Source organism: Delphinus delphis, chromosome 10, assembly GCF_949987515.2.
Source record: "Delphinus delphis chromosome 10, mDelDel1.2, whole genome shotgun sequence".
NCBI classification, from domain to species: Eukaryota; Metazoa; Chordata; class Mammalia; order Artiodactyla; family Delphinidae; genus Delphinus; species Delphinus delphis.
The window spans coordinates 96,808,319-96,832,196 of record NC_082692.2 but is presented as its reverse complement, the minus strand read 5'-3'; the positions used below and the strand labels follow the sequence as shown (position 1 = coordinate 96,832,196).

Here is a 23,878-nt window from a genome sequence, read left to right as displayed (position 1 = left end):
GGGCTTCAAGAATGGAAGGAGAAATAATATTGAAAGTGCTGTCCTAGGGCAGCTAATGTCTAGAAAAGGAGAAAAAAACTCTTCTCTGTCTCACTTCTTACTGAGCACCCACTCAATAAGTACCAAGTATCTGCTAGGAACCCAAGTGACAACAAGGGAACTAGCCTACTGGGTGAAAGGCATTTTCTAAGTTGTCTCATTCTCAAAATAACCCTACAAAGAAGGTATGATTATTGGTGTGATTATGTCATTCTCTAGATGAGGAAACTGAGGCTCAGAGCTGTTAAATGATTTGCCCAAGTTCCCACAGCTGGTAAGGGGTGGGGGTGAAGTTTGAACCCAGATCTGTCTGACTCCAAATCTTTCAGTGCACTATCACTGTTTCATTAGCAGGGAGAGAAAAGGTGTGATGAATTTGACATTTAAATCCATTCTATTTCTTTGTTGTTATTGTTGTTAAAATACAATTTAAATAACTGAACACCAAATTGGTACACACCCACCATCTTTTGGCATAATTTTTTTAAGTGACTTTTTGATTGTAAGTTAATATTACTCAACAAAAAAATGTTTGGACACTACAGACATGTAGAGAGAAGTGAAAGAAACAAAACTGAATCAGAGGGACTTCCCTGGTTGCGCAGTGGTTAAGAATCCTCCTGCCAACGCAGGGGAGATGGGTTCAAGCCCTGGTCCGGAAAGATCCCACATGCTGTGGCGCAACTAAGCCCATGCGCCACAACTAGTGACCCTGCGCTCTAGAACCTGTAAGCCACTACTACTGAAGTCCGCGCGCCTAGAGCCCGTGCTCTGCAACAAGAGAAGCCACCGCAATGAGAAGCCCACGCACCACAAGAAAGAGTAGCCCCTACTCACCGCAACTAGGCAACTATAGAAAGCCCACTTTTTCAATGAAGACCCAACGCAGCCAAAAATAAATAATTAATGAATGGAAAAAAAAAACGAATCAGATAATTCTTTAACCATTAACATTTGTGGTGTTTCTCTCCACTCTGCTATGAATAATTTGTAGTTTGCATTTTACATTGAAGTTATCAAACTGCATACCTGCTTAACATTATAAGCATTTTTTCCGTTTTTAAGTAGGTTGCATTACCATCAATTTACGAGCTGTGAAATATCACATTTGGTAGATGTACTTTATGTTTTTTAATCATTCCCTTCTTGGTGATTTCTTGTAAATTTTCCTGTTATAAAAATATTTCTTCAAACATCTTGGTGCATATATATTTGTCCTAATTTAGGATTATTTCCCTGAAATTCATTCCCAGAAGAGAAATTCCTGGGTCAAAAGGCCTGGACATTATTTCTTTTTTTAATAAATTTATTTATTTTTGGCTGCGTTGGGTCTTCATTGCTGCGTGCAGGCTTTCTCTAGTTGCGGCGAGCAGGGGCTACTCTTCGTTGTGGTGTGCAGGCTTCTCACTGCGGTGGCTTCTCTTGTTGTGGAGCACGGGCTGTAGGTGTGCAGGCTTCAGTAGTTGTGGAGTGCAGGCTCAGCAGTTGTGGCTTGTGGTCTCTAGAGCACAGGCTCAGTAGCTGTGGCGCATGGGCTTAGTTGCTTCAAGGCATGTGGGATCTCCTGGACCAGGGCTCAAACCCGTGTCCCCTACATTGGCAGGCGGATTCTTAACCACTGCACCACCAGGGAAGTCCCAGGCCTGGACATTATTTAAGCCTTTGATGTATACTGCCAAATTGCTTTCCAAAAGAAAGATTTTTAGCAAGTCATTTTCCCACCAGAAATGTAGAAGTATCCATTGCTCACACTAACACCAGCTTTTGGGGTTACCAGTTTTTTTAAACTTTATATTTGAGAGGGTATAAATGGCTTCTTTTAGTTTGTACTTCCTTAACTACTTGTGAGGTAGAGAATGTTCCATGTTCATTGTGTTTCATCTGTCTCCTTTGACCATTTATTGGGTTCTTAGTCTGTTATCAATTTTATGTTCTTTACATAATGGAAATATTAACCCATTGTCTGTAAAACATTTCCCCAGTCTGAAGTTTGCCTTTTACTGTTAGTTATGATTTTGGAATAAGGTAGGGTTTTTTTTTTTCTTTTTTTGCTTTGTTTCCAAAAACAGAAGTTAAGAATGTTTTTATATTTGTGATGCAACAGACAAGGGCTTAATTTCCAAAATATACGAACAGCTCATACAACTCAAAAGCAAAAAAACAAAAACCCAATGGAAAAATGAGCAGAAGACCTAAATAGACATTTCTCCAAAGAAGAAATACAAATGGCTAATAGGCACATGAAAAGATGCTCAACATCATTATTAGAGAAATACAAATCAAAACTACAATGAGGCACCACCTCACACTGGTCAGAATGGCCATCATTAAAACGCTACAAATAACAAATGCTGGAGAGGGTGTGGAGGAAAAGGAACCCTCCTACACTGTTGGTGGGAATGTAAGTTGGTGCAGCCACTGTGGAGAACAGAACGGAGGTTCTTCAGAAAATTAAAAATAGAGCTACCATATAATCTAGTAATCCCACTCCTGAGCATATATCCAGAAAAAACTCTAATCCAAAAAGCTACACGCACCCCTATGTTCACTGCAGCACTATTCACAATAGCCAAGGCATGGAAACAACCTAAATGTCCTTCTACAGATGACTGGATAAAGAAAATGGGGTACCTATATACAATGGAATACTACTCAGCCATAAAAAAGAATGAAATAATGCCATTTGCAGCAACATGGGTGCAACTAGAGATTATCATACTAAGTGAACCAAGTCAGAAAGAGAAAGACAAATAACCATATGGTATCACTTACGTGTGGAATCTATAATATGACACAAGGAACACCCTGGTGGTCCAGTGGTTAGGACTTGGCACTTTCACTGCCATGGCTCATGTTCGATCCTTGGTCGGGGAACTAATATCCCGCAAGCCGAGCAGCATGGCCAAAAAATAAATACATAAATAAGATAAAATATGACACGGAATGAACCTATCTACGAAGCAGAAACAGACTCACAGACATAGAGGACAGATTTGTGGTTGCCAACAGGGAGGGGGTTGGGAGAGGGATGGGGTGGAGGCTGGGGTTAGCAGATGTAAGCTATTATATACGGAATGGATAAACTCAAGGTCCTACTGTATAGCACAGAGAATTATATTTAGTATTCTATGATAAACCGTAATGGAAAAGAATATAAAAAAAGAATGTGTATATATACATATACATATACATATATATATATATATATATATGTATAGGTGAATCACTTTGCTGTACAGCCGAAATTAACACAACATTGTAAATCAACTATACTTCAATTAAAAAAAAGAATGTTTTTATGTTTGTAAAGAAACCTGTCCATCTTTTCCTTGTGATTCCTTCCATTTTTCTCTAATCTTAAAAGATCATTCACTCATCTAATGGCTAATTTTCTGTTGGATTCAAGAATTGATGGAGGGACTTCCCTGGTGGTCCAGTGGCTAAGACTCTGAGCTCCCAATGCAGGGGGCCCAGGTTTGATCCCTGGTCAGGGAACTAGATCCCACATGCTGTAACTAAGAGTTCGCATGCCGCAACTAAAGATCCTGCACGCTGCAACTAAAGATCCCACATGCCTCAACTAAGCCCTGGTGCAGCCAAATAAATAAATAATAATAAAAGAATTGATGGAGATGTCTGAGTTGTTTTGTCATTTTTTAATAACAAAAGAGAGAAGAGGATTATTTCCTTTACTTTTTTTTTTTTCATATATTTGACTTTCCTTGACTTTTTGCTTCAGTACCTTGAAATATGCTCACTGGAAGTGGGGGCTGTAGGAGGAAGTGTGTATATGTATACACATCAAAAAAAGTCTGGAAGAATATGTACCAAGACATATTAACGCCGTTTTTTTTCTGACTGATGGAAGCACGGCTGGGATGGATTTGTTAGTTGTGCCTGCCCAGGACTGCTATTTCCTTTGGGCAGGATAGCCATCTTCATCCCCTGTGACTTTGGTGTGGCTGCCCATGACAGTACACTTACCCTGTATAGTACCTTATTCCTCTGGCAACAGTTCTGGGGGTAAAGGCATAGGCATGTCTCTCCAGCAGAGCCCATCGGAGTCCCTCCCTGAGACTGATACATGAAACTGGGTGTAGCTCCTCTTTTGCTGGGTTCAGTTGGAAAGTTGGGGCTGCCTCACACCATGCTTCCTGCCAGGTAGAGGAGATCACTCTGCAGAGGAAAGGAAGCCGAAGTGTAAAGAAAAATCGAGACAAGGAGAGATGAGAGAAAGCAAATCCTCCAAGTACTGTATCTCCAGTTCCAGTCTCACACCCTGATCCATGGTGTTCCTCTTTCAGTCTTGCCTCAGCTACTGTGAGCCATAGGTTCCTCTTCGGTGAAGCTGGCTTAGATTGGGATTCTATTACTTGACAAGTGAAAGAATCTAACCAATGGCAAGGAGATTTAGGGGAGGGAAATTGCCCCTTAGCCCCCTATGCCCAGGCAAACCAGGTCCCTTCTCTGAGCCTCAGTTTACACTAGAAGTAAATTTTAGCTGTCAAATTTTTAATTCCAATGGTATTTAAGGCATTTCACATACATCAGTCTCATAGAATTCTCAGGAGAATTCTGAGTCAGTCATCGATATTCCCATATTCCCAATGAAGAAACTGAGACTCAGAAAGGCAGAGTGTGACTCAGATAAGTTAGTCTCAGAAGCCTTTCTAGGGGGATTTCCCTGGTGGCACAGTGGTTAAGAATCCACCTGCCAATACAGGAGACATGGGTTCGAGCCCTGGGCCGGGAAGATCCCACATGCCATGGAGCAACTAAGCCCGTGCGCCACAACTACTGAGCCTGCGCTCTGGAGCCCACGAGCCACAACTACTGAAGCCCGTGCGCCTACTCTCGCCATAACTATATAAAGCCCGCGTGCAGCAACGAAGACCCAAAGCAGCCAAAAATAAATAAATAAAATAAAATAAATTTATAAAAAAAAAAAAGCCTTGGGCTTCCGTGGTGGGGCAGTGGTTGAGAGTCCGCCTGCCGATGCAGGGGACACGGGTTCGTGACCCGGTCCGGGAGGATCCCACATGCAGCGGAGCGGCTGGGCCCGTGAGCCATGGCCACTGAGCCTGCGCGTCCGGAGCCTGTGCGCCGCAACGGGAGAGGCCACAACAGTGAGAGGCCCGCGTACCGCAAAAAAAAAAAAAAAAAAATCCTTTTTAGGAACCTCTGCCATCTTCCTTTCTCACTGTAAAATGGGCATAATAACTGACCACCCTCAGACACAGTCCTGAGGATAAGAGAGGGAAAAGCCAGTTTAAGTTCAGTTGGGGGTAAGCATTGTCCCTTCCCCATCTTCCTGGAAAATGCACGAATTCAAGAGTTAGGGCTAGCACTGGGTGATGATGGAGGTGTAGTTGGGGTCCTCGGCAAACAGCCTCCTCTGGCTGGCTTCAGTCCATCCAGCCCCAACCCTACTTCCTGGGAGTTGCTGCCCCGCCCCCCGCCCCCACACACACACCCCGGGCCACCTTCCCAAAGAAGGCCTCGCGCAAGAGGACGTCAGTCAGTTCCCTTGGCCCCCTGCCTACCTCCCCGGGGCACTTTTGGGCTTTCCCTCCCCAACCTGGCCCCGAGCCATCGGTCACTGGCGCCTGCCCAGTCACGCGGTCCTCTTTGGCCGACTTCCTCCAGGATCCTGATTTAACTCTCCCTCCTCCCCCGTCCCTCCCCGCCCCAGGCTCTCAGGGCACCCTCCTGTTCTGCCCGGCAGGTGTAGGGAAGTAGAGCATCAGCTCTGCCTCAGAGGGGGACCTCGGGCTTTAGTTTTCCCGCCTGTCAAATGCGGCCCCCACCTTACGGTTGCCTCAATTCTCTTCACTGCCTCCTACTCTAGCTTTGTCCTTTCCCTACGGCCCCATCCCTCCACCCCCATCAGTTTCCTAAGCTCTTCCCAGGGCCTAATTCCCCGGGGCGGAGGTGGGGGGGAGGGGAGGAGGGACAGAGTCCAACCTTAAGGGAGCTCACGGAACTGGTCTGAAAGGAACTCCAAGAGACAGGGTGAAAATGGCCACCTTCCGCCATCAGACAGACCTGGGTTCGAATTCGACTCTGCTTCTGACCAACTGCTGATTCTGAACCCTTCATCTCTCTGTGCCTCAGTTGTTCCTTCTGTGAAACGGGGACCCTGTCGGGAGACGAAAGATGGAAAGACTCAAAGGGAGGCTCCAACCTGAACTAAGTACCCCCGCCCCCAGCGCCCCTTCCCTAGCCCGGGAGCGGATCCTCACCTCCCAGTCCCTAGTCCCTCCGCCGCAGGCTCCTCCTCCTCTGACATCAGAGCCGCGGGCGGGCGGAGGGAGCCAGCTCAGTCCAAATCGAGCCCTAGCCCGAGAGCGGGCGGGCGGGCCAAGCGCGCAGCAGCGGCGGACGGCGGACGGAGCTCGGCACCTGACAACTCGCGCCTCCCAGCCAGCCCCGCGGCTGGGCAGCCGCAGGTACAGCCCGGGAACCGCCCCGCCCGTGACCCTGGGCGCTGTCGGGCGGCGGGACCTTTCAGCCGCTGGACACCATCTCCGAAAGATGGGAGGGGGTGCCTGGGCGTACTGGACTGTACAGGGGCAGGGCTGGGCCTTTCTCCCCCACCTATACCCCAGGCCCAGCAGGTGCCTTTACTGAGTGGGTAAAAGAGGAAGGAGGAGGAGGGGTGTGTGTGTGTGTGTGTCTGCCTTCAGGAGGAGGGGGGTGTGTGTGTGTGTGTGTCTGCCTTCAGGAGGAGGGGTGTGTGTGTGTGTCTGCCTTCAGCTGGGCCTGAATGTGGAAGGACTGGGCATTAGGAGGTAAAGACGTGTGGGGGCCGTGTTGGGGTATGCGAATGTCATAGCACAGGCAAGTGGATCTGATATGAAGTTGCAGCATGTTGGTGTGTAAGCGTATCCGTATGGGTGGGGATGTCTGGGAAACAGTGTTTGGGCTGCACATTGTGTATCTAGGTGTTGTGTGTGCTGGAATCTGGCTCAAAGGGTAGTAAGTCAGAGTTGGGGGGTATACAGTTGTGTACTGAGGATGTTTGGAGTTAGATGTTTTGAGGATTTGGAGTTTAAGAGCTTCTAGGGTGTATAGGAGCTGGAGGGTGAAGGGTGTGAATGAATCTGGGATGTCTGGTATACAGGTGAGGGGTCTGTGTGTGTGTGTCTGTCCCGTCTGCATGTCATCTCGTCCAGGTGTGCGTGGATGTGTGTTTTGGGGTGTGAGAGGGATCTGTGGGGGATGTCTGTGTGAGGATGTCTGAGGAAGTGTGTGTGGACATGTGTGCTGATGTCTGGGTGTACATGTATGATGAGATGCCACAGCATCATCTGGAGATGGAGTGTGGATCTGGGGGCAGGTGTTTGGGTTCAGGGGTGTGGGTGGGTCTTGGTGTGGTGTATCTGGGTGTAGGGATATGTGTGGAACTGTGAGGTTTGTATTTGCCAGGCCTCCAGGTGGGTTTTAAAATTCTGCCTCTAGAGCTTACCATCAAGTTTCCTTTCCTAGAAGTTTCTGCCCCTGGGATAGGTGGCCAGACCCCCCTGGGAACAAAGTCCCACCCAGAGTGGGATCGCACATCAGGGGCTCTAGTCAGGGCACCTTCCCCTCATTTTCCCACAGAAAAAACAGAGAAGAAAAGTGCTCTTCCTGAGGTCACACAGTACACTGGTCTCTCTTTTGGCCTCACTTTCTGTGGGCCTGGGATGGGATTGAGAGGCTGTGTTCTCTGGATGGGTCCTAGTCTGGCCGCAGCCCCCTCCAAGGCCTTTACCTTCAGCAAGCTTAGCTGGGGCCCCAGCTAGGGTCATTGGGCAACTCTGGGTCCAGACCCTATCCATCGCCAACCTCAGTCTCCCCATTCTCCATCTGATGAATGGAGAGAGAATGCTCACCCTCTACTGCTGGTTGAGACAGACGTCTCAACAGAAAAGTACAGGCTGGATCAGGGTGAGATCAAGCCGGGAGGGGACAGGTTGGGTGGGACCATTTCTCAGGCTGCTGGGACCCAGATGGGGAGTCAGGAGTGAGAGGGGGGTAACAGGAGGTCCAGGGAGCTCCAGCTGTGGCTGCTGTTGCTGTGGTAACAGTGCAGAAGGAGCTATTTAAAAACATGGCTGAGATATTGGTGGGAGCCCAGGCTGCCGGAAAACTGATTTCCGAGAGGCCTGGCAGGGAGAAGGAGGAGGGAGAGGAGACACCCCAGCAATTCCCAGGGTGGGGCTGGGACATCGCTGGTTCTGGGGACGGGGGATCCTCCGGGGCTGTGCATTTCTATAAGCTGCTCTGGGGTCTTCGCTGCTGTCCTCCCAGAGGTCAGTGTCCCCCTGAGTGTTTGGATTTAGAGAGGGAGGAACTGGGAGGTGAGCTGAATAAACAAATGAATGAGTGACTTTGTTGAATAAAGAATTTTGCTGCCACCCTGAAGGATTTTCCTCTAGGCATAAGGATATGATGCATGGATGTTGCTGAATGAACAAATGGCCTGTGAATGAGTGAAAGTTGAATGATTTTGTCAAATGAATGAATCAAGGAATGAATAAACGCAGGCTGAATGGGGCCCCCAGTAAGTTCCCACGAAGAAGCCTGGGCCCTGCTGAGTCTTTTCCTTCCATTCCCTTTCCCAGGAGCCCTGGCTGTGGCCAGGGGGCAGTGGGCCATGCCGGGGGCAGTGGAAGGCCCCAGCTGGAAGCAGGCGGAGGACATTGGGGACATTTACGACTTCCGTGATGTTCTGGGAACGTGAGTCTCAGGGCAGGAGGAAAGGGAGAGCTGTTCCTGAGCTGGGGGTGGGGGGGCAGTTGGGAAGGTCCTCACTCCTGGGCCTGACTGGCTGGGGAGGCTGAGTCCAGGGTGGTGCTTCCTCCAGCCAGTTGATCACTGCTTCCTGTTTCCTACTGCCCAGGCCCCATGGTGGCCTTGTATGGCCCGACTGGCCTGGGCTTCTCACTTCTGGCTGACAGTGGGTGGAACAGAGGCTGCTCTTGCCACAGCTCTGGGTTCCTGTGACGAGAAGAAAGTAGGAGGAATGAAGGAGCCAGTTTTTCAAACTTGCTGCCAAGAACTGGGGGTTCTGGCCTAGGTTTTGGAACTGAAGCTGGGCGTGGCTTTGTTCTCAGTGGTGGGAATCCAGAAATAACTCAAACCTGATCTCCCAAGTCGATCCCAAACATGTGAGGGAGACAGACCTACGGAAAATGACAACAGGGTGTGTGCTGTGCTCTAGCTAAATTTGGGAATGAGGACTTCGTTGAGCCCAGAGAGAGCAGTGGCTTCTGTGTGGAGAAGAACTTTATGGAGAAGGGAGTATTAGAGCCGGGGACTAAAGGATGGGTAGGAGTGTACTTGTCAGAGAGGGAGAAGGCATTCCAGGCAGAAGGAACAGCATCAGCAAAGGTTCAGAGGCATGTTATGTGTGGAAGGAGAGAGAGTCTAGTGGAGCTTCTCATCAGAGGCTGGTGGAAGAGTGGAAGAAGAGGCTGAGAAGAGAGAGGAACAGGTCATGTAAGGCCTGAAAGCCAAGCTATGGAGGCTGGACTTGACCCCATGAGCCACAGGAAGACATTTAAGACTTTGTGGCAGATTTGCAATTCAGGATGGTCACTCTGGCCACAGCACAGAAGGGAAACTGGAGAGGGACAAGACTGGAAACCAGCAATGAGGCTATCACAGTCACTAGTTATTCTGACGATTGAGCTTTCACGAGAGATGCTTTTCTTTGACTTATGGCTTCTTATTATCCCAGGGAAAGCAAACCGTCCTAGAAAGAACACTCCAGTAAACCCTCCTTAATCAGTGAACTTTAGTGAAAATGAATGTGTTCCTTTCTAAGAGCCTGTTAGAAAGCATTGCTTCTCAAACTTCAGTGAGGATACACATCACCTGACACTCTTGTTAAAATGCAGATTCTAGGGCTTCCCTAGTGGCGCAGTAGTTAAGAATCCGCCTGCCAATGCAGGGGACACAGGTTCGAGCCCTGGTCCGGGAAGATCCCACATGATGCGGAGCAACTAAGCCTGTGCACCACAACTACTGAGCCTACACTCTAGAGCCCGTGAGCCACAACTACTGAAGCCCGCGTGCCTAGAGCCCGTGTTCAACAAGAGAAGCCACCACAATGAGAAGCCTGCGCACTGCAACAAAGGGTAGCCCCCGCTCGCCGCAACTAGAGAAAGCCTGCGCGCAGCAACAAAGATCCAACACAGCCAAAAATAAAATAAAAATTAAAAATGCAGATTCTGATTTAGTAGGTCTAGGGCGGGGCCTGAGATTCCACACTTCTGAAAAGTTCCCAGGTGATACTGATGGTTCTTCATGGTTCTAAAGGGTGTTAAATAAGCCATGACTCAAATTGGCTTTTGCAGAAAAAGGAGTGAATGAGTCATGCACATAATAAAAAAGCCTAGGGAGTAAACTTCAGGCATGGGATGCAGGGGCTCACATGATGTTATCAGGAAATTGTCTTTGACGGTTTCTCAGCTCTGATTTCCTTTGTGTTGGCTTCATTCTCAAGCAGGCTCTCCCCAAGTGGTGGCAAAGATGACCACCATTAGCTCCAAGCTTACGTCTTACCAGCTTAGCAGGAAAGAGCACCTCATTCTCAAAGTGCCAGTAACCTGGCTTATATCACAGGACCCAATTACTGTGGCCAGGGGATAGACTACTCTGATTGGCCAGGTCACCTCTGGCACCAGGGAGGTGAATGAGTGATGGAGGGAGGCTCATCCCATCTCCTTGGTCTGGGGATGGTCACGTAACCCATAGGGGGATGGAGGAGAGGCTGGAGGGAGGCTGAGTTCCCCACCTCGTAAATCCCCTCTCTCTGCAGAGGGGCCTTCTCGGAGGTAATCCTGGCAGAAGATAAGAGGACTCAGAAGCTGGTGGCCATCAAATGTATCGCCAAGAAGGTTCTGGAGGGCAAGGAGGGCAGCATGCAGAATGAGATTGCTGTCCTGCACAAGTATGTGAGCCACATCCTGTCCCTGCCCTGGGTTGACCCTGCCTTGACCCCTCCCATTCGCTTCCTATCTCTGCTTTGGGCAAATCATCTAACCTCTCTGAGCCTCAAATTGCTCATTTGTAACACGAAGTAATAATCTCCACTTGGTAGGGATTTGGGGAGCATTAGAGGTCCCTTATTTCAAGTGCCTGGCACAACAGCTAACATGACAGATGTGACCGAGATGCCACTGCTTCTTTACGGTGGTTTAATGTCCAATCAGATCTAAAGGTCAGTCCTTGAACGTGTCTCAAACCCATGTATCTCAACTGACGTTATCTCTAGACCTACCGCAAGTTCCTGCCACATATTAAACCACCCAGCAAGTTGAAAAATGCCCATCTGCGGATGCCCTGACTCAACAACCAAATGGTCTCCAAACTGTTCATGCTGATGGGAAACCTGCTGTTCTCACTGGAAAGCTCATATAGCATCTTCACTTCCAGCCTCCCCCCAGAGCTTTCCAACCACCATGGGCAGGGACGAAATAATTATTTCCACTATTGGGTCAGGGAGACTGAGGCCCAGAGAGGACAAAGGACTTGCCCAAGGTCACACAGCAAGTTTGTGGCAGAGCCAAATCTTCCATCAAACTCAATTACCATCATTGGTTCATTTCTGGAGCGTTTACTGTGTGCCAGGCATTGTGCAGATTCTTCCCTGCATTTCCTCACATGATCCTCACTCCACCACTTGGAGGGAAGTACTATCACTGGCTTCATATTATAGATGAAGAAACTGAAGCCCGGAGAGGTTACCCTCAATTCAGTGAATATGAGTGAGCACCCACTCTGCACCAGGTGTGGAGCAACGGTGGTGAGCAAGATAAAGCTGCTGGTCTCGTGGAGACGATGTTCTGGTGGGGGAGGCTGACAACTTTATAAACCCAGACAAGTGTTAAAATCATATACTGATCAGCACTGTGAGGTGAGAAGACTTGCCCCCGAACAGCACGTGGCAGAGGCGGATGAGGACCCGGGTCTGTCTGACGCCGGAGCCCAGTGTTAACCCCTGTGGCTCTCCTGCCTTCCATGACACTATGATACATCATGGTAGATCAGCTTTTCCCTCTGAGACCCAGATCTCAGGCTCGTCCTGCCCAGGTTTGCAGGCGGTGGTTCTTCACCATGAGGGTGGGGAGGTGGCTGAACTGTCCTCACCTCTGAACCACCTCATTTCTCCTTTCAGGATCAAGCACCCCAACATTGTAGCCCTGGATGACATCTATGAAAGTGGGGGACACCTCTATCTCATCATGCAGCTGTGAGTGGCCCTGCCTCTGCACCTTCCTCACAGCTCTCCCTGCTGCCCCCTCCCTGGCCTCTCTGCCTTCCGTTCTCTTGTCCAGACTGCCCTGTCCCTGGCTACAGGGTGTCAGGTGGGGAGCTGTTTGACCGAATTGTGGAAAAAGGCTTTTACACAGAGCGGGACGCCAGCCGCCTCATCTTCCAGGTGCTGGATGCCGTCAAGTACCTGCACGACCTGGGCATCGTACACCGAGACCTCAAGGTGGGTGTGAGGGTGTGTGGGGAGCTGGGGCACCCAGGGGTGGGGCCTCTGCAAACTCCTGAGACCTTGGGTACCTCTCACCCCCTTGCTGAGCCCTGCTTTCCCATCTGCAGAATTGACCCGGTAAGCCCTAAACTGCTTCCTCCCCATTCCATCTCTGACACACAAATGGACACAAAGGTGAACTGTGCTGTTATTTTATCCCAGTCGCATCTTATGTCTTTTTCTGATAATAAAAGTCCCACTTGCCCTTTGTAGAAAACTTGAATGGGGTAGCAAAACACAAAGAAGAAAGCCAGAAGCCCCTGAAAGCCTGCTCCTCAGAGACAATGATGGGGTTCACGTTTTGTAGTACATCTCATTCTGCTCTAGAAGAGTGCGGGGGTGAAACAGATCTGGGTCTGAATTCTCTCCCTGCCACTCCCCTCCCTAACTGTAGATTCTCAGGCAAGTCACTTTGCCTCTCAAGGCATCAGTTTCCCCCACTGTAAAGTGCGATTATTCAGAGTGGGCTAGCAGGGATGTGGTAAGGATAAACTGAAATCAAGCACAAGACAGGATCTGGCGCACAGGAGCTCCTCAAAAATTCTTTAGGGTGTCACAGTACACACCTGAGGTTTATAGGAAATTCCGTTCCATATCCCCAAGGCCCTTGTCCTTTTGGAACTTCGAACTTAATTGAGTTTCTTGTGCCTCCAACCAAGATGGCAGCTGTGATGCCACAGTGGCTTTTGGGGGGCTCGCTGGGGTGCTTGGGGAGGCAGAAGGTCCTGCTGGCCTCTGGCCATCTCCCACTCCTCTTCCCCCACCTCCCATCTTCCAAGCCAGAGAATCTGCTGTACTACAGCCTGGATGAAGACTCCAAGATCATGATCTCCGACTTTGGCCTCTCCAAGATGGAAGACCCCGGCAGCGTGCTCTCCACAGCCTGCGGGACCCCAGGATACGTGGGTGCGGAAGGCCGTGGGCTGGGACTGTGGGCGGGGGGAGGAACCCAAAGCTGCCGGGCAGATTTGTCACCACCATGTCCCCTTCCCTCCACAGCCCCTGAAGTGCTGGCCCAGAAGCCCTACAGCAAGGCAGTGGATTGCTGGTCCATTGGGGTCATCGCCTATATCCTGTGAGGGGGGGCCTTGGCCGTTGGGGATGTGGCTTCAGAGTTCTTCTCTCCCCTACTTTGCTCTCTTCCTCCTCCTTGCCATTTCTTCTTTCCTGCCATCCATATTTATATCTACCAATTAACGACTAATATTACTTCACTCAACAGATACTATGTTTCTGGCACTGTGCCAAGCACTGGGGCTTTAGCAGAGAATAAGACAGACAAGGTGCCTGCCCTCAGGGAGCAGACATGCTAGTAAGGGAGACAGAAAATAAATAAGTAAATCTATAAAATAATGGCAGGTGGTAAGAAATATTAAGAAGAAAAATCAAGCAGGGGAGGGAGATGGGGATGGATGCTATTGTAGATAGGAGGTCAGGGAGCCTCTCTGAGGAGGTGGCATGAGTGGCATCCTGACTGAAGTGAGGGAGCCAGACATTCGAGGTGTGGGGGGAGAATGGTTTAGGCAGAGGGCACAGCAAGTGCAAAGGCCCTGAGGAAGGACAGATGGCGGCATGTTAAGGAACAGAAAGCCAGGGTAGCTGGACAGGAGTGAGCAAGGCAGAGAGGGCCAAATTTCCCCCCTTTGTAAAAGGGGGAACTCCTTCCTGTGGGTCCTGCCTGCTCCCTGAGACTGCCCCAAAGCTCCATCCTGGAGCCAGTGGGTACAATGAAAATGGAAATGAGAATGAGTTTCTCCTTGCCCAGGCTCTGTGGTTATCCCCCCTTCTATGACGAGAACGATGCCAAACTCTTTGAACAGATTTTGAAGGCCGAGTACGAGTTTGACTCTCCTTATTGGGACGACATCTCTGACTCTGGTATTTGGGGCTTTGCTTTCTTCCCCTGGGTCCTACCTCCGGTGCCTTCCTCATCTGCTTTGGGGGTCTCCTCTCTGCCTTCCTTCCACCAGATTCCCCAGCCCCAGACTAACAGAGCTGTCTTCGAGACCAGACACCCACCCTGGGTGCTTCTCTTTGCCTGGCTCCTGGCCTGAGAAACTGTAGGCTTTCATTCATTCGGTCTTCAAACATAGTATTTTAGAAAATACCTCCCCCCACTGACTTCCTAATGCCTAAGACACCACCATTCATGTTTTTATCTGTCTTCCTGTGCCTCCGATTAGGAGGCAAAGCTGTGAAGCCATTATCAGTCATGTACACATCAGTGTGAATACACTGAGCACAATCTTCTCTAGGAACAAGTTATTCTTAAGGGAGAAAGCTGGAGGGTTGGGGTGGGCCTGGGGTCTTAGAGAAAAGGGTGCGGGTGGGGTGGTGAATGGACAGATCTGGCTTCGGTGCCAGCCAGACCTGAGGGGTGGGTTCTATCTTGGGGGTGTTCTCAGGCACCACCATGCTGTCTTTGCTCTTGTCTTGGGGATTCAGCCAAAGACTTCATCCGGCACTTGATGGAGAAGGATCCAGAGAAGAGGTTCACCTGTGAACAGGCCTTGCAGCACCCCTGGTGAGAGCTCCCACAAGCTGCAGGCTGGGGTGGGATCTGGGGCCCCCAGGCCTGCCTCAACCTTCACTGACAACCCTCCACACACATCCGCTCTAGGATTGCAGGAGATACAGCTCTAGATAAGAATATTCACCAGTCGGTGAGCGAGCAGATCAAGAAGAACTTTGCCAAGAGCAAGTGGAAGGTGAGCCCACGTTTAGTCCTGGGTCCCAGCCTCCCCAGGACTCCTCCCCAGCCCCATCCAGCCCTCAGCTCACACAGCAGCTTGCACCTTGTGGGGCACACTGTAAATGCTCAGGGGTGCTTACTGAAGAACCTCATTCATTCATTCAATGCTCTGACACCTACTCTATTCCAGTGATGGTCCCTGACCTCCAAGTCTAGAGGGAGAACAGTGTATACTTCTTAAGGAGACATCGAACCCAAGCTACGAGATCCTGGAAGGGGCATAAACCTGTCAGACGTGATAGCCGAGTAGGAATTAGCTGGGCACAGCAGAATAATGTCTGAGGCAGACGGAACCAGGGTGCAAAGGGCCAGGAGACGTGAGAGTGCAGCCATTCAGGGCAGTGTAAGCGCTAAGCCTGGCTGGACTGGAGGAGCTGTGGGCCAGGAGCCCAGGCTGCAGACCCAGGCAGGGGCCAGGCTGCTCGGGGGCTTGAGTGCCACAGTGGAGCAATGATTTGATCCTGGGGATGCTGAGAAGGATTTTCAGCTGGAACTTGTCCATTAGAAAGGGCTCTCAAGATGCAGAAAGGCACAGAGGAGGCTGGGAGACCCTTTAGGGGGCTGTGGCAGAGACATAGTCAGGAGACGGTGAGGGCTTGGACCAGAGCAGTGGCACTGCGAACAGAGAACACTGGTTGGTCCAGGAGTCGTTTGGGAGGCAGAACTGACAAGAAGTGATGGTACAATGGATATTGAGGGAGAGAAGAGATGTCCAGGGCTGGCCCAAGATTTTGGTCGGGGATGAAGTAGATGGCGGTACCGTCACTAAGATGGAGATCCCAGGGGCAGAAACTTGTTTTAGGGGATGAGTTTGGTTTGGGACATGGTAAATTTGAGGGACATCTCACTGGATAGGTTGAATAGAGAATGATACACACACACCTGGGCAAGTTAGTTAACCTCTCTGTGCCTCAGTTTCCTCCTTTGACAATGGTGACAGTAATAGTGCCCACCTCAAAGACATTCGTGAAGATTAAATGAACTACTATGTAAAGTGCTTAGAACAGTGCCTGACACATAATGCTATATTGTTTACTCTTATGTGAATATAAATTAATTATATATAAAAAGTTACACACGTCTATCTATATATACATTTTATACGTGTGTGTGTGTATTACTATATGATATGACTGAATATAGTTTAATAAAGCCTTGTAGATGTTTCAGGGAGTTTTAGGCGATCAACCAATATTGCCTGAATAAAACTAACAGAACTGCTGCGAGAATTACACCGCCAGACCCTGCCCCGTGATGTCCTGCTCTCTCCAAAGTCCCTTCTTCTGCCTCTCTCCACAGCAAGCCTTCAATGCCACGGCTGTGGTGCGGCACATGAGGAAGCTACAGCTGGGCACCAGCCAAGAGGGGCAGGGACAGACGGCGAGCCACGGGGAGCTGCTGGCCCCAGCAGCTGGGGGTGAGGCCCTGGGCTCTGTGGAAGGGCAAGGGTGGTCCACAGAGAGGTACCCACACTAGAACAGAGGGTCTCCTCCTGTGGCCAACTCTGCTTTCTCTCCCCGTGTAGGGCCGGTGGCCAGCTGCTGCTGTCGAGACTGCTGCGTGGAGCCGGGCCCAGAACTGTCTCCCACACTGGCCCCCCAGCTCTAGGGGCCTGGATCCCCTGTGTAGGAGGGGTTGGGGGCAGCCTGCTCCCCCCCTCCCTGAACTGGGGAGTTACCCTGCTCCACCCGCTCCACACCCCTTTCCCTACAGCCCCTCCACTGCATTTTCCATACAAATGTTTCTATTTTATTGTTCCTTCGTATAATAAAGGGAAGAGGTTAAAACCACAGGTAGCTCTGTCTCCCCAGACAACTCCCATCCCACACTGTCACGCAAACTGCTTGATTTGAGGGTGCCTGGGCCCTGAGGTAGCTGCAAGGAGCCCCCTTTCCAACATGAGACTGGATGGGGGTGAGAAGGGGGAATGGTGGGGAGGGGTATTTGGGGCATCCCTTCGTCCAGCGCCCCCACCTAGCCTTCCGGCCCTGGGCATCTCTTTCTGCACTTTGCTGGTGGCTCCTGAGCTCGGTGGGGTTGGCGCAGGTCAGCACTGAACAGCACCTGGTCGGGGGGAGGAGTCTGAGTCGAGAGAGGGTACACTGGGGTCAAGACTGGGGGTGCCGTGTGGGGAGCCGGAAGGGTTCATGGGGGTCAGGGCTGAGGCAAGGAGAGTCCACTGGAGTCAGGGCTGGGGTGGGTGGAGAGTCCTTTAGGGTCACCTGGGGCAGTGGCGGGGTAGAAGAAAGTGGGTCAGGGCTTGGGGCGAAGTCCTATGGGGTCTGGACTGGAGAAGGACGGGAAGGCTAGGTACACTCACTGCTTGGGCCCAGCCAGCATAAGGTCCCCACAGGCTCCGGAAAAAGCTTCCTAAACCAGAAGTGGTGAGGCGACATTGATTGGCCCTCCTGCTCCCTATCCACAAGGGTGGGGCGTAGGGGGAGGTGTGGGAAGTTTCCACCACCTCAGCTCACTGCCAGTCCCGACATCCCACTCTCTCCTTACCCAGTTCCTTGTTGGCCTGGGGGCTCGGACCCTTGGTGGTGGGGTGCCAGCTGTAGTCACATTGAGCGATCTGCCACACATGGACATCCACGGGCACAGCCTGGGGCTTGTCTAGGGCCATCAAGCAGATGCAGTCGGCCACCTTTGACAGACACAGAGTGAGCCACAGAGGAGGAATGGCAGGGTCCAGCCAGCAACCTGCTTCTAGCCCCAAAGCCAGCTGCTTCCTTCTCCACTCTGAGGTTACTATGATTGTACATTCTATTAATAATTTAAAACACAGCTGTGTGGACTTCCCTGGTGGCACAGTGGTTAAGAATCCGCATGCCAATGCAGGGACATGGGTTCAAGCCCTGGTCCAGGAAGATCCCACATGCCGCGGAGCAACTAAGCCCGTGCGCCACAGCTACTGAGCCTGCGCTCTAGAGCCCATGAGCCACAACTACTGAGCCCGTGCACCTACAGCCCGTGCTCCGCAACAAGAGAAGCCACTGCAATGAGAAGCCCGCGTATTGCAATGAAGAGTAGCCCCTGCTCACAGCAACTAGAGAAATCCTGCGTGCAGCAACGAAGACCCAATGCAGCCAAAAATAAATAAATTAATTAATTAATTAATTTTAAAAAAGAAATAGCTCCTGGTATTAAGAAATTTTTTTAAAAAAAATATAGGGCTTCCCTGGTGGCGCAGTGGTTGAGAGTCCGCCTGCCGACGCAGGGGACACGGGTTTGTGCCCCGGTCTGGGAAGATCCCACATGCCGCGGAGCGGCTGGGCCCGTGAGCCATGGCCGCTGAGCCTGCACGTCCGGAGTCTGTGCTCCGCAGCGGGAGAGGCCACAACAGTGAGAGGCCCATGTACCGCAAAAAAAAAAAAAAAAAAAAAAAAAAAAAAAAAAAATATATATATATATATATATATATAAAACAGCTGTGATGAGAGTGCTACTGGGTGAACATCTTATGTGTGTCAGGTTCTCTATTTTTTTATAAACTTATTTATTTAATTTATTTTTGGCTGCATTGGGTCTTCGTTGCTTCACGCGGGCTTTTCTCTAGTTGCGGTGAGTGGGGGCCCCTCCTCGTTGTGGCGCGCAGGCTTATTGTTGTGGCTTCTCTTGTTGTGGAGCACGGGCTCTAGGTGCACGGGCTTCAGTAATTGTGGCACGTGGGCTCAGCAGTTGTGACTCACGGGCTCCAGAGCGCAGGCTCAGCAGCTGTGGCCCCCGGGCTTAGTTGCTCCATAGCATGTCGGATCCTCCCGGACCAGGGCTCGAACCCGTGTCTCCTGTATTGGCAGGCGGATTCTTAACCACTGCGCCACCAGGGAAGCCCCTTGTCTTGTTTCGCAGACAAGAAAACTGAGGTTCTGAAAGGTGAAATGACTTGGCCAAAGTTACACAGCTAGGCAGATGCAGAACCCAGATTTAATTAGGGTTAGGCTGGAGTTCAGAGCCCATTAAAAAGAGTTCTTTAAGCAAAAGTTCATTTTTAAAGTACAGAGAAATATAAAAAAGAAAACAATAAATGCCAAATTCCCAATCATCTTTCTGATAGCTAACGCTGTTGATATTTAACAAGAAGTTCTATAAGTGCATATAATTTTACGAGAAGAACAAAATGAAAAGTGGAAACATCTTTTCATTTGTCTTCCCAAAGGTAACCACTATTAAGTTCCCTGTGATTCCTTCTGGAAATTTCTGCATATAGCAGTGTATATATGTACGTAAACAAATGGTTTTTCTAAAAACGCATTCAAAGAGCAATGTCTTTTATACCCTTTCTGCATTCTACATTTCTCTAATAAAACATCTGCTGGTATCCTTTCTCCTTCCCACTCTGCCTCCAGAAGAGAAGCCCGCATCCAAGCACCCAACTCTCAGGCCTGCCTTCTCTCCTCCTCCGCTACTCTCTGCATGGGTGGTGAGGGCAGCTCCTACCCCCTTGGGGCCTTACCTTGGTGCCTACCCCAGGCAGGGTGCAGAGGGCCTTATGGGCCTCCTCGTAGGGTGCCTTGCGCAGCTGCTGCAGCCAGGGAAGTCCACCCCGTTCTTCCAGGATGGCTCGGGCACTGGCACTCACATAGCGGGCACGATACCCCAGGCCCAGCTTCCTGAGCTGAGCCTCCACCTGTGGCCCTGTGGGGTGGCGGGGAGGGGATCAGGGGTCAGGCATTATCACATCCTTCCTGTCATCAGGCTAGCGTGTGAGCCCTGCACCCCACAGGAATGCTTTCCCTAAGCACCCCTCTCCTACCTTGCCACCCTCTGGGAGACCCCAGGACACTTGCATGTACAAAGGAAAGGGTTAAGGCCTGGGTTCTGCCCCTCCACAAATGTTCTCTGAGCACTGACTATGTGCTGTGCACTGCAGAAGGGACTGAGAAGGACTTGCTGCCCTGGAGGAACTCCCCAGTTAAGTTCCTTAACCTTTCCAAAGGGCGTTCACATTCATGATCTAAAATAAAAGTCATGATAACAGCAACAGCTTCTATTTTCAAGTCCCGGGTATCATGCATGGGCAAAGTGCTTTAGGTACATTATCATGCTTACTTTTCTCAAGGACCCTGATGACAACATTATTGTTCTTCCCACTTTATGGATGGAGAAAATGAAGGCCTAGAAGAGGTTAAGTAACTTGCTCAAGAAAGGACATGGTAGAGATGGGACCTTGCACTGAGGTCTGGGACACCAAGCCTGTGCTCTTAACCCATTGCACTACCTCATGATTGCTTTATTCATCCCTCAAACCCTTCTGGATAGAGACTGTTATTCCCATTCCACAAACAAGTTAAGAGAAGCTTGGAGAGGTGAATGAATTTCTTGAGGTCTTATGACTACTAAGCTGGGAGCTAAGACCCAAGATTGGGTTTCTAAGCACCTAAAACATTCTGTTTTCTCCAGAGGGGGCTGTCTCCTTGCTATGCAGTCACCAAGCACTTTCTCTAGCTTGGTTCTCACAACTGCCAACTGACATACTTGCCTCTGTAAAATACTTGCCTCACAGGGCTGCCGTGAAGAACATATGCGTTTCTGGTTGCAGAATTGTTGGATTCATTGCAGAGATAACAAGTTGAATTTTCTGTTTACATCCCATAAGCCAAACACTGTGCTAGGTGCAGTATGTGTATTCCTTTACTCAACCCTCATGACAATTCTGATAGGTAGGTGCTATTCTTTTTTTTTTTTTTTTTTTGCGGTACGTGGGCCTCTCACTGTTGCGGCCTCTCCCGTTGTAGAGCACAGGCTCCGGACGCACAGGCTCAGCGGCCATGGCTCACGGGCCCAGCCGCTCTGCGGCATGTGGGATCTTCCCGGACCGGGGCACGAACCCGTGTCCCCTGCATCGGCAGGCGGACTCTCAACCACTGCACCACCAGGGAAGCCCAGTAGGTGCTATTCTTATCCCATTCAATGGATTAAAAAACTGAGGCACACAGAGGCTAAATAATGGCTCAAGGTCATATACGTAGAAGTCACGTGCCAGAGTTGAGATTCTGACCCAGGCAGGCTGTCTCTAGAATGCGTGCTCTTAAGTCCAAATTACTGTACACTGTATACAGATGTCTTCTGATGAGCCATTGAACCCATGGGGCAAAAGGTCCAGACTACTGAGGTGCTGACATTTCAGGGACAGATAAGGAAGATGAGGTGTAACTGGGGCTGATCAGACCAGGCAGGGCAGTATTCTGGATGAGGGCAGTATTTAGAAAGGCAGGAAGCTTTGAGATGGGAGAAGGGCACCAGGGGAAAACTGAACAGACCTTGAGAGCTGCTGGAAGGCCTGGAGGCAAGGACCCACCTACTCACCAGCCAGGGCCTGCAAGCTGGGGAAGCCATGGTAGGTGACCTCATCAAGCTGGAGGAGCCGAGGTCCGAAGGTCTGGCAGAGCCGCTCCACCATGCCAGTGATGCGGGCAATGTTGTTGTTGGAGGAACAGATGAAGGAGAAGAGACACTCGATGGGATCCTGTTGCAGGAGTCGCACACCTGGGGACCAGAAAGGCAGAGGGACCAGAAATCACCTGTTATTGGGAGTGGCCTCTTCTCACCCTCAGATTCTAGGTACCAAGGCTCCGGGGTATCCCAGGGGAATGAGGGACAGCACTGTTAGAGAAAGCAACACCAGAGCTCTCATTCCTCATAGCATCTTGTGAGGTCTGGGTTATCATCCCATTCCACAGATGAAGAAGCCACAATGTAAGCACTATGAGGGTGGGGATTTGTTTCTGTTTTGTTCACTGTGGTATCCCCAGTCGCATAGCTGATGCTCTGTAAACATTTACAGAATGAATGATGTCACCAGCCCCAGATCACAAAGCCCGGATTTGGCTCAATATCCTTGTCACTCCACTATGGTGGTCAGCAGGACAATAATAACAGTAATAATAATTACTATGTGTCAGGCACTATTCTAAGCACTTTACATGTCTTAGCTTCTTTAATCCTCATAAAATCCTATGAAGTGGCTATAATCCCCATTTTACAGATGGTGAAACTGAGTAACTTAACCAAATCACAAGCACCCCAACCCCTGCCTCAGGCTCTGTACTCACCTTGGAATTTCTGAGCCACCTCTTGAAAGTGCGGGTCCACAGAACTCCAATGGTGATACAGCTGAGCAAGGCTGACATCCAGCCGGAAGTACTGTCGCACGGCCTTTAGCTCTTCCAGTGTGGGCCTGCCAACCCGGCCCTTATCCCCTCGGTACACAGTGCAGTAAAGATGCTCCTCAGTCTGGGTCAGTGTCCATACCTGGTCGGCCAGCACGCCACTCCAGTGCGCAGGGCTTTGCTCCCTCCACCTGACCCCCAGGCACAGGGCAGCCCTAGTACTCAGTTTCCCTTCCTGCACCCTTTGGGGCCCTCCCATCTTATAACTGCTCCATATACAAAACTGACTTACAAATTGCAAAGTAAAAGTGCTTTCTTTTACATCAGTTATATCATGTAATCCTCGCAACAACACTGCGCAGGCTTATTACCTCACCTCCACTTTATAAAGCATGTAACAGGGTCACCACCCGTGCCTCAGTCTCCTCTTTTGTACTCTGAAGTTTCTTCATCACCCCCAATGCACCCCAGGATCTGCTGTGCCGAGGAGCCAGGAGCCAGGGTCACTTACCGGAATGACTGTCCAGAAGCCAGAACCAGGTCCAGGCGCAGCTCAGAGCGTGGACAGGGGATGGAGGCCCACAGGGCCGGGACGGAGGCTAGAGTGCGATGTCTCATGCTACGCTGCAGAAGGGAGCGGGCTAACATTTCCACGTCAGGCTCCGCCCCATGATGCCCTCGCCCACTCAAAGCAGCTCAACGCTCCGCCGAGACACCGCCCCAAAGGTCACGCCCCTCTAGGCCTCGCCCACCAAATCCTAGCCTCTTAATTTGCTTATTTAAGGCCCGCCCAGTTTTATTCAATTTCTCCACTCCCCAAAGGGCCCACTCCTTGCGGTTCACCAACGCTCCGTCCCTCCCACTCTGTCCCGACACTCCCGTCCTTCCTCCTTACGTATCCTCCCCCGCCCCCCACAGCCTCCGGGCGCGCACCACTGTCCCCACTGTCCCAAAGAGCTGCCGCGACTTCGGGAAGCGCGCGGAAGCGCTCTCTTCGGCTTTCTCCGGCGTCCGACCTCTCTCACCGGAAGTACGGTTCAAGCCCGGCTAATTGGATCCAGAGGTAGCCAATCCACGGAGAGTTAAGAGTCGCCAATGAGAATCGGGCCTGGCGGCGGGTGGGCGGGCCTTTCCGTGGCGCCGCAGCGGTTGGCGCGCGCTGGGCTAGCTGCCCGCCCTTGGGCTTTCCTCTGTGGGCTCGGCTGCACTCGGCACGCCGGTGTGTCCCATCCCCGCTCCCCAGGGTCCGGGCGCACTGTGCGCCCTCAGGCCCCAGTCCTCACTGCCTGATCTTCTCAGAGCCCTGGGATTCCTCAGGGTCTGCCCGCCCACAGAACCAAGTCCTATCCCTCGCCGTCCTTAGCCTTTCTCACCGAGCCTCTCGGGGCTGATCCTCGCCCTCCTCAGTCGGCCTCCCCTGAACCACCCCCTCACTGAGAATCG

General features: G+C 50.7%; 2 protein-coding genes across 10 annotated transcripts; one reads left to right on the top strand and one right to left on the bottom strand.

Annotated features, from left to right (window-relative positions):
* Positions 1–3,345: 3,345 nt before the first annotated feature.
* OGG1 (8-oxoguanine DNA glycosylase) lies at positions 3,346–23,335 on the bottom strand. Of its 8 annotated transcripts, none has more exons than XR_009520915.1 (7): positions 22,947–23,333; positions 22,379–22,626; positions 21,633–21,812; positions 19,780–19,961; positions 17,829–17,970; positions 6,004–6,178; positions 3,346–4,215 (listed from the first exon to the last, which is right to left on the bottom strand). XR_009520915.1 is itself a non-coding variant. In XM_060023019.1 (7 exons), the coding sequence occupies exons 1-7, from the start codon at positions 23,081–23,083 to the stop codon at positions 17,298–17,300; spliced, it is 1,029 nt and encodes a 342-aa protein (XP_059879002.1). In that variant the 5' UTR covers positions 23,084–23,331; the 3' UTR covers positions 17,152–17,297. The 8 variants fall into 8 exon arrangements, 3 of the variants coding, with proteins under 3 accessions (XP_059879004.1, XP_059879002.1, XP_059879003.1); XR_009520914.1 differs by having other exon boundaries at positions 6,085–6,178; XM_060023019.1 differs by lacking the exons at positions 3,346–4,215; positions 6,004–6,178 and adding exons at positions 17,152–17,387; positions 17,644–17,693 and having other exon boundaries at positions 22,947–23,331.
* On the top strand, positions 6,335–17,115 carry CAMK1 (calcium/calmodulin dependent protein kinase I). 2 transcript variants are annotated; one of them, XM_060023016.1, is made up of 12 exons: positions 6,335–6,488; positions 8,646–8,760; positions 10,847–10,978; positions 12,206–12,280; positions 12,388–12,526; positions 13,351–13,477; positions 13,571–13,646; positions 14,337–14,449; positions 15,017–15,095; positions 15,192–15,279; positions 16,623–16,740; positions 16,849–17,115. In XM_060023016.1, exons 2-12 carry the CDS (start codon positions 8,678–8,680, stop codon positions 16,929–16,931), a joined length of 1,113 nt encoding a protein of 370 aa, XP_059878999.1. In that variant the 5' UTR covers positions 6,335–6,488; positions 8,646–8,677; the 3' UTR covers positions 16,932–17,115. The 2 variants fall into 2 exon arrangements, with proteins under 2 accessions (XP_059878999.1, XP_069397269.1); XM_069541168.1 differs by lacking the exon at positions 6,335–6,488 and having other exon boundaries at positions 8,500–8,760.
* Positions 23,336–23,878: the final 543 nt, after the last annotated feature.